The sequence below is a fragment of the Pogoniulus pusillus genome, chromosome 38, assembly GCF_015220805.1.
Source record: "Pogoniulus pusillus isolate bPogPus1 chromosome 38, bPogPus1.pri, whole genome shotgun sequence".
Lineage (NCBI taxonomy): Eukaryota > Metazoa > Chordata > Aves > Piciformes > Lybiidae > Pogoniulus > Pogoniulus pusillus.
Window position 1 is genome coordinate 4,958,560 of NC_087301.1, and position 10,160 is coordinate 4,968,719.

The 10,160-nt window shown below is 55.1% G+C and overlaps 1 protein-coding gene across 1 annotated transcript in view; it reads right to left on the reverse strand.

Annotated features, from left to right (window-relative positions):
* CBL (Cbl proto-oncogene) overlaps positions 1-6,628 on the reverse strand; it is a 49,955-nt gene extending 43,327 nt beyond the window's left edge. The window contains exon 1 of the mRNA XM_064172961.1: positions 6,377-6,628. Within this exon, the coding sequence (XP_064029031.1) occupies positions 6,377-6,523 (147 nt within the window). The 5' untranslated portion in view covers positions 6,524-6,628. The remainder of the gene's footprint in view (positions 1-6,376) is intronic.
* Positions 6,629-10,160: the final 3,532 nt, after the last annotated feature.

Here is a 10,160-nt window from a genome sequence, read left to right on the forward strand (position 1 = left end):
TAACTTCCCCGGAGGTGTTCAATGCCAGGCTGGATGAGGCCTTAAGCAACCTGGGCTGGTAGGAGGTGTCCCTGGCCACGGCAGAGGGCTTTGAACTGGATGATCTTTGGTGACCCTTCTAAGCTTCTATGAGTCTATTATCTGCAGAAGAACAAAGATGTGCAGTACTACAAGTTGTATCTGCAGACTCAAAGTGCCCTTCCCACATCATGCTTGCTCTAAGGTCTCTTCCAACCTATCCACTGTATGAATCCCTGGATCTATGAGCAAGTTCCACCTCAACATGAGGAAAAACTTCTTTGCTGTAAGGGTGCTGTAGCTTAACACCAAGTACATGAATGAAGTCTAAACTGATGACAATGCCAGGGCTAAGGGGACACAGGAATCAAACAATGCAGAGCTGCAAAATGCAAAGCTTAAGGGCAGTGGATAGGAAAAGGCAAAGGAACAATTCAAGATCCTTTTGCAGGGCATCATTCCATAGAATCAGTCAGGGCTGGAAGGGAGCACAAGGAGCAGCCAGTTCTAAGTCCCCTGCTATGCCCAGGGACACCCTACCCTAGAGCAGGCTGCACACAGCCTCAGCCAGCCTGGCCTCAAACACCTCCAGCCAGGGGGCCTCAACCACCTCCCTGGGCAACCCATTGCAGCCTCTCACCACTCTCCTGCTCAACAACTTCCTCCTCACCTCCAGCCTCACTCTCCCCACCTCCACCTTTGCTCCATTCCCCCCACTCCTGACACTCCCTCACAGCCTCAAAAGTCCCTCCCCAGCTTTTTTGGAGCCCACTTCAGATACTGGAAGGCCACAAGAAGGTCACCTGGGAGCCTCCTCTGCTCCAGCCTGCACAGCCCCAACTCTTTCAGGCTGTGCTCACAGCAGAGCTGCTGCAGCCTCTCAGCATCCTCCTGGCCCTGCTCTGGACACTCTCCAGCATCTCCACAGCCCTCTTGTCCCAGGGGCTCCAGAGCTGGATGCAGGACTCCAGGTGGGGTCTCAGCAGAGCACAGCAGAGGGGCAGAATCCCCTCCCTGGCCCTGCTGGCCACACTGCTGCTGCTGCAGCCCAGGCTCTGCTTGGCTTTCTGGGCTGCAAGTGCACACTGCTGGCTCCTGATGAGCTTCTCCTCCAGCAGCACCCCCAAGTCCCTCTCCTCAGGGCTGCTCTCCAGCCACTCACTGCCCAGCCTGGACTTGTGCTTGGGATTTGCACAAAACCTTGTGAAACCCACAAGCAGCACTGGCTAGTTCCCTACAATGCACACCGAAATGCTTTTACTTCCCTTAAACACTCACATGCTAATGGTAAACAAAGTGATTTCTTCTGAAGCAGTGCTTTAGCCTTTAATTTTGCCATTTAAGGCAGATGCACTAAGAGCAGCCTTGTGGAGTTAACTGCCATCTCCAATTAGATCTTACTTACAGCAGTGTCTCAGCTGACTGAGACAGACTCGGTTTCAGTGGAAGGAAATACACTCAGTATATCAAAAGTCAGACATAAAAAAGTCTAACTGCTGTTGTCAGATGGAGAGGAAGTGGACTGAAGCTCAAAGAGGGCAGATGTGGACTGGAGATTAGGAGGAAATTCTTGATAGTGAGGGTGAGGAGACACTGGTGCAGGTTGGCCAGGGAGGTTGTGGAGCACAGAGAGGGAGGGTGAGGAGACACTGGCACAGGTTTGCCCAGGGAGGTTGTGGAGCACAGAAGCACAGAATGTGATATTTGATCACATTCTGTGCTTCTGTGCTCCACAACCTCCCTGGAGGTGTTCAAGGCCAGACTGGATGAGGCCTTGAGCAACCTTGGCTGGTGGGAGGTGTCACTGCTCATGGCAATGAGGATGGAACTGGGTGATCTGTAAGGTCCCTTCCAACCCAAACCATTCTATGAATCTCTAAGCACTGTAAGAATAACCTGCCTAAAAAAAGCCTCGACAAGAATAGACTGGGGGGGGGGGGGGGGGGGGGGGAAGCTATTCCATTTGAAGAGGCTGTCAAGGATTGGGAGGGCCAGATAACAACTGGTGGGGGCCTCATCCCTGGAGACATTCAAGGTGAGGCTCAACAGGGCTCTGAGCAACCTGATCCAGTTGAGGATGTCCCTGCTGACAGCAGAGGGTGGTTGAATCAGATGACATTCAGAGGTGTCTTCCAACCCAGACCATTCCACGATTCTGATGCCTCTGCTGTTGCTTCCTTGGAGCCAGTGAACACTGTGCAACAAACCACATCAATGGACTCGAGACATTTGTCCCCTGAATAAAACCAGTTTTACTATGCAGCATGAATGGCTTCTAAATATGCTTCTCAGACACTGCTGAATTGTGCTAAGGTTGGCAACAGTTGTTTTTTTTCCCCCCTCAGCAGAAAATTGTTTGCTACACTGCGAGCTTTAAAGTGCAATAAATCAGCTTCTAGGAGGAAGCCACAAGGCAGGGTATGCACTCCTCAAGCCCTCTCTAACAGAACAGTCTGGCTGTCCCCTCTTTACCATACCCAGCTATGGAAGGAGCAGCCCCCTCTGTGCTTCAATAACAGAGCACATTTCAGTCTCAAGGAGCAAAATCCTCCCCACAGCAGAAGTTCTACAGACCTCTCTCTCACACAGCCTCTGTAAAAAGCCTCCCAAGCAGTGACTTGCAAAAAACATCTCAAACAGTTAACACAAAGGCCCAAAAAGTGCTGTGGTTTTTGTTATCAAATGAGCTTCTTTATTTACCAAGCAGCCCAAAAATTAGCTAAGATAAGCATTTAAACAAAGCTACGTAGCCAGGAGCCGCTGCCTCTTGAGCAAACTTGGCTGTTTTATAAGACACAGCAGCAAAGAGAATCACTTTGGTTGTTTCTCTCCATGTGCACTTGCAGCATCGTGACGACGGCAAAAGGAATGTTCCCAGCCCTGGGAAAAGCTGCCCCTCAGCCAGCTCCCCTGCCTTCCACAGGGACCAGCAACGTGGAAGGAAATCCAGCAACAAGCAGCCAATGTTTGTCGATGAGGTGAGATGGCAACAGGCAGAAGCCACCCATGGTTTTCAACTCCAACTCATAGTCAGCCAATCCTGCTGGGTTTGTGCTTTGTTCTCTCAGGGGAACAAGCCTTTCACTGAGACATTTGGGGGTTTTAGAAACACCAAGGAAGCGTTTCAAGCTTAGGATGAGGATTTGAAGAGAATCTAATTCTAAGGCCTGTGAAGAACCCTGAAATTGGCTGAACAGAATCATAGAACAGAATCATAGAACAGAATCATAGAACAGAATCATAGAACAGAATCATAGAACAGAATCATAGAACAGAATCATAGAACAGAATCATAGAACAGAATCATAGAACCAAGCAGGTTGGAAGAGAGCTCCAAGCTCAGCCAGTCCAACCTAGCACCCAGCCCTGCCCAACCAACCAGACCATGGCACTAAGTGCCTCATTCAGTCTCTTCTTGAACACCTCCAGGCACAGCCACTCCACCACCTCCCTGGGCAGCCCATTCCAATGCCAATCACTCTCTCTGACAACAACTTCCTCCTAACATCCACCCTCAACCTGCCCTGGCACAGCTTGAGGCTGTGTCCCCTTCTTCTGTTGCTGGCTGCCTGGGAGAAGAGTTTCAATTCATACACTCAAGAGGAGAACACAGCAAGAAGAGAGGTTCTCAGAAAAAAAAAGTTGTTATCTACTCATTTGAGGGAAAAAAAATGCTATGACTTTTCCTGGCCTGGAATGGAATCTTTCCTCTCAAGACTCTGCAGCTTGCTTTGACTGGCTGGAGTTAAAAGATAGAATCATAGAATGGTTTAGGTTGGAAGGGACCTCAAAGATCAGCCAGTTCCAACTCCCAGCCATAGGCAGTGACACCTCCCACTAGAACAGGTTGCTCATAGAATGATTCTAGAACAGAGAATAGAATACAGGATTCTAGAAGACAGCATATAGGATGAGAGGGAAATGATTGAAGCATGAGAAAAGGAGATTAGGAAGAAATTTTTGACAGTGAGGGTGGGGAGACACTGGCACAGGTTGCCCAGGGAGGCTGTGGATGCTCCCTCCGTGGAGGTGTTCAAGGCCAGGCTGGATGAGGCCTTGAGCAAGCTGGGCTAGTGGAAGGTGTCCCTGCCCATGGCAGGGGGGTGGTCCTGGATGATCTTTGGGATCCCTTCCAACCTTCTATGAGTCTATCATCTGCATGTGCAGTCCTACAAGTTGCATCTGCAAGCTCAAACTACCCTTCCCACATTATGCTTACCCTTAATGTTCATAAGAGAGGCACTGGCACTTCTCAAAAGACCTTTCTCTTTATGCCAGGCTCTCTCTGTAGAAGGTGATCAAAGCTCCTCACAAGCACAGCAGCACACAACTACAAACCATGCCTTTTGTTGAGGCAGCCAACACAAAGTGATTTCTTGACATGAAGGTAATTTAATGTCTTTTTAAAAAGTCACCTACTCTGCCTGCTTTAGCCTTTACTGCAGGAGACTCAGACACTGCTTGCATAAGGAATGCAGGGGAAAGGAGAAATTGAAAGGTGTAAGTCTGCTGGGCAACTGGATGAGGTATGCCCAAGGGCCCTGCTTGCTCTGCTCTCAGAGGGGAGGAAGGTGGTGAGGTGACACAGCCCAGGGACTGCAGGCAACTCTGGAGATGTTCTTCCTCTGCGCTACTTTTAGACTGCAACATACCAAACCTAGCTTCAATTCTCAAGGCTGAGCCATAACAACAGCAAGAGGATCAGTCAAAATCCCAGCAAAATAAATGATCAGAGGGTCAGAGGATGTCAGGGCTTGGAAGGGACCCAAAGAGATCACCCAGTCCAACCCCCTTGCCAGGTACGGTCCCTAGCAGGACCATCCAATCTAGCTCAGGGCACACAGGAGCACATCCAGACAGGCTTTGAAAGGCTGCAGAGAAGGACACTCCACAACCTCTCTGGGCAGCCTGTGCCAGGGCTCTGGGACCCTTCCAGGCAAGAAGTTCCCCCTTGTCTTGAGCTGGAACCTGCTGTGCTGCAGCTTCCATCCATTGCTGCTTGCTCTATGGCAGGGAGCAGTGAGCAGAGCCTGTCTGAGATGATGTTTATTCTACTCGGTCACTCCGTAAATACTGTGAGCATTCACTAAGAGCTCAGCAGGAACAATGGAATCCCCAGCACACCTAGCCAGGCTAGCAAATCAACTGCCATACCCCAGCACACCATAAGGTCCTGCTGTCCTGCCCCCAGCAACAGCCATTTCCTGGCATTTAAAAAGGCAGAGGAGGGGAGAGGCTTAATGACCCCAGAGTGCAGTGTCCCCACACAGGCGTGGGACTGGAAGATGGTTTTTCCATTTCCCTCCCCACAGGCTTTTGTTGGTTAGCACTGTGCTGTTTTCACATCAGAGTCCACGCTCCCCATCTTTGTGTTACCAGATGCATTCACTGCAGAGAAGTTTTGGGTTGCTTTTCATGCGTTCATTTAGGGGTTTTATCAGGCTCCCAGTTTTAAGGAGAAGGCTTCGAGCTGAGCTCAGTAACGAGTCATAGAACCGTAGGGTTGGAAGGAGACTCCAGACTAATCTGAGCTGTCACAAAGGAGGTGCTCAGCCTCACCATCCGATGCCCAAACGCCAGACTCAATTCCAGGCCAAAGCTCACCTCCAGACAAGTAAATTCTAGGCTTGTCCACAGTTATACACGGGTAGGACCTGCTGCTGACTCCACCGGGATGCAGCTGCAGCTCCCCACTAGGCCCTGCCCAAAGGCAGCCTCTATTCCCCACACCGGTGACACAGAAACACGAGGGTACAGCAGCAGCGGGGCTGCGTCCTCCATTCCAAAGTCCCCTCTCTTTCTCCAACCTCTTTCCTTCGGAGCCCTGCCTGCAGCTCATCCCTTGCAGAGCTGCTGTTCTCTCTCCACACCTTCCAATCTTCACGCCCCACCTCCCCCCCCCCTTTGCCTTTCATGTCTCCTCCACCCCACACCTCCCCCCAGCTCTCACATCCTCTCCCCTCACTGCCCCGCACGCCGCCGTGCTCGCATACGGTTCTCGCCTGCCCCAAACATTTCACTCCAGCCCCACCTCGAGTCATGCAGGTCTCTTCCACCCAACCAACCCTGCAGCTTCAGGCTCACCCTCTGCCCCCGGAGCCACCCCACGGTTCCAAACTCCTCAGCTCAGCCCCACGCCAGCCCTACACAGCCCTATCTATACCCTGTCCCTTACTGCACTATGCCAAACGCTGCAAGCGCTTCACCCCAGCCACCCTGGCCTCCTGCAGCCCCAAGACCCTTTCCCCAGCCCCACCTCAGCCCACAAGGCCCGCTCCAGTCCCAGCTCGACCCCTCGGAGCCCCCCCACAGCCCTCTCCGCCTGCCCAGTGCGGCCGAACGCCCCCGCCAGGCCCACCTTGTCCATCAGCTTCCAGCACTTCTCCACCATCTTCTTGTCCACGGCGCCAGGCTGGTGAGGGCCGAGGTGGTGGTGGTGTGGCTGGAAGGCGTCTTTCATGAGCCCGATCAGCCCCCCGGGGCCCTTCTTCAGCGGCGCCGACATGAGGGCGGCGCGGGGGCGGGGGGCGGCCGTGAGAGCGCCCACACCCGCGCCCTGCCCGTCGCCCCCGTCCGGCCCCGGGTCGCGACCCTGCAGGGCAACCGGGAATTGGGGGCGCTCCCGCGGGGAGGGGCGGGCCGGGCCGCAGCGGGCCGGGCCGGGCCGCGCCGGGCAGGCGGCAGCAGCGGGAGCCGCGGGCGGTGGCGGCAGCGGCGGCGGCGGCGCCCGGCTCCAGTCAGCCCCGCCCTCCGCCTTGGACACGCCGCGTTCCCATTGGCCAGCCGCCCCTCCGCGCGGCTGGGCCCGCCCCCTCCGCCGGTGAGGAGCCGGCGTTGATTGGCCAGAGCCCGCGCTCGGAGGGAGGGGGGCGAGAGGCGGCCCGGCCGTGCGGCCCCGCCCCGCTGCCCGGGCGCAGGCGCACTGAGCGCCCAGGGCGCCGCCGCCGCCATGTTTGGGGCGGGCGGGCGGGGCGCGGCCCGGGGCGGGGCGGAGTCGCCATGGGAACGGCGAGGGCAGGGAGTGCGGCGGGACAGAGCCGGGCGCGGCGGCGACGGGGAGCTCCCAGCTCCATCTCTCGAGTCCGCGCCGGTTCCGGAGGTTGCAAAACGAGATCGTTTCCCCTTTCCAGCAACCGAGTTCCCTTTTCTTCGAATGAGTGCTGTGCAGTCCTCAAACGGGCAGCGACCGCGCTGCACCGGGCTGGCAAAGCCTTCGCGCCCTGGGGGGCTTCATTCGCTCCGGCCCTGGGAAACCAGAAGCTGGCCCTCGGCTTGCTCGGGCAGGGGGCAGGCACCGGGCAAGAAGGGAACTGAGCCTGGCCGGGGATAGCATCCCCCAAATGTGAGCCCTCGGCAGGAGGGAAACCATCCCCAACCCACCCTGATGTGACGGGGACCACACCTCCGACGGTGCTGCGCAGGATGCAGGATGCAGAATGAGAGAGGAGGGATGGGAGATGCAGGGTGGAGGATGCAGGGTGAGAGAGGCGGGAGGGGAGATGCAGGATGAGAGAGGCGGGATGGAAGATGCAGGGTGGAGGATGCAGGGTGAGAGAGGCGGGAGGGGAGATGCAGGATGAGAGAGGCGAGATGGGAGATGCAGGGTGGAGGATGCAGGGTGAGAGAGGCGGGAGGGGAGATGCAGGATGAGAGAGGTGGGATGGGAGAGGCAGGGTGGAGGATGCAGAGTGAGAGAAGCGGGAGGGGAGATGCAGGATGAGAGAGGCGAGATGGGAGAGGCAGGGTGGAGGATGCAGGATGCATAGCACAGGGCTTGCTGAGGCGTCAAGTGAGCAGGATGATGGGAAGCAGCACGGAGCACTAGGTAGAGAAAGACAGAGAGAGAAGGTGCTGAGTGCCATTCCCACCAAAACGAGTCTATGATTTTATGCAGCAAGGGAAGCCTGCACAGATTGGTTATAAAACCTTGCCTTAATTTTACTGCCTTTGGTAAAGCTTGGTAAATATTTCTGGGACAGGCAGCTCCTTGTCTGGCTTTAATTACCTGAGTAAATTTTCTTAAGGATTATATTGACCTCAAATATGTCAACGTTTATTGAGGCAGTGTTCCTGAGGCTTTTCCCATTAGATGCTAATGGATTCTGGCTAATACTCAAGCCCGACTGACCACCGGAGGCTGCCCTGGCCAACTCTGGGATACCACAAGCACCTGGGGAGAGGACTGGGGAGGGTTACACCAGCTTTGTGCAGCCAAATATAGAAATCACCGTGGCCCCAATCCAGAGAGATCAGGGCACATGCTTGAGCAATTACATTCCTAACTATCTGCTTCTCTGGGCACGATTCATTCCAAGTGATGGCTGTGTTTACGTGTGAGACTTCAAACAAAGGTTGCTTTCATTTAAGACTGCTTCCTCCTTGCAGGAAAGAGGAACCCAGCACCCCTATGCAAGGTGGCCATTTGCTTCTGGCCCTCAGGCTACTCACCACCACCGTGCCAGAAAGCTGTGTCATGCTGCTAGTTTTGAAACAGCTTCTCCCTACCCTGGCAGCCAAGAATGGGTCTGGGTGCCCCTCTGCAGCTCCTGTGGTTGTGGGTAAAAGCAGTGTCTATGTTCCTTGCCAGTTGGTGCTACCCAAGGATGGGTGTAACGTGTGCTCCTCTTCCCTTCTGTGTGCCCCACGCTGCCTGCCAGCCAGGCCTGTGCATGCACTGCTGCCCCTTTGACTGAGAAGGTGTCCACAGCCTCCTGGTAGTGGGAGCAGAGACTGGATAGGAATAAGTCACTGCTGGGCCAAGGTGCCAAGGAGGTACAGGGCAGGGAATAGCCACCCAGCATGGGGTGGAAGGCATCCTCTGGCTGTATTAGAGTTGTGGCATGAGTCACCATGGCATGCAGTTCTCTGGAGAGACAGGACCTGGGAGGCAAAAGCTCAGGAGGAGGTTCTGGGACCTGGAGAAGTCACTGAAGTGGGCATGGAAAGACAAGCAAGACATTCATAATGGTGAGGGCACAGGGAGGAGGGGTCAGCAGGACAGAAACAGACCTCACATCCAAACTTACCCCAGCTCTCCCTTTGGCCTTGACCACTCAGCACAAAACCCACTTGCTCCTGGCTAGACCTGCTCCCTCCCACGCTGTCAGCACACAAAAGCTCTGGCCACGGACATGCTGCAGCCCAGATGAGCAGAGAACAGAGGCAGAGACTCCCCTGCCCGTGACAGCCTTCGCTTCGCTGTTTCCATTAGCACTCAAGAAGGGGCTGATGCTGACAGAGGTAAAACCCCAGCCAGAGGGTTGTGGTCTGTGCCACATGCAAAGCTCCCTGCTCATGTTCACTCTCCCACGCCCAGCAGTTCAACTTTCCCTCTACAGCTCCCTCCTGCTCCTCACCCCCCACCATAGCAGCATTGTCACAGGAAAGGGTGCTTCTGAGAGTCACCCTGCAAGTGGAGCCCTCAGGTCAGGTTCTGGCCACAGACTGTCTGCTTGTCCCTCCTCTTGTCACCACGATGGGCACCTTCTTCCCTCCCTGGCTCCCAGAAAGGACTTGGCTGTGCCAGGAGCTGCAGAAGCAGGCACCAGACCACAGCCAGTGTCTGAAGGTGAAGAGCAAGCAGGAGCAGCTTGGTATGCTCCTCAGGTCAGGATGGAGTTCACTCCAGGACAGCAAAGGGCACTTGGGAGCAGTGAGGGAGTCTTGCACTCAGGGGACTGTCACACAGACACTAGCAGAGAGGGAGAGGACCATCACCCAGCTGCAGGGTAGGCTCACTGTGAAGGAGAGGGAGGATGAGGAGATCCTCCATGTGAGTTGGGATGTGGCTGGGGGTGGCTCCCCCCAGCAGCATGGTGCCTGTTCCCGACCATCCTCTTTCCCACCAGGACAGCCTGGATCTTGTGCTAGCCAAGATGACAGAGGCCAGCAGGCACTGGGAAGAGACAGGAACAACCATCACCATGGAGCACAAGGAGCACAAGTTTGACCTCAACTCCTTGGAGATAGAGCACACTGGGGCTCCTGGAACAGGATAGGCTCTCAGCCCCTATTTCTCTATCAGCACACTGGGAGAGCTTCTGCCCAACACCTCAGCTGCCCTGGGCCAGGTGCCCATCCTGTCTGGCCCCAGGCTGCACTGCTGAGTCACAGTCCCCTGCATAACATCACCCACACAGACA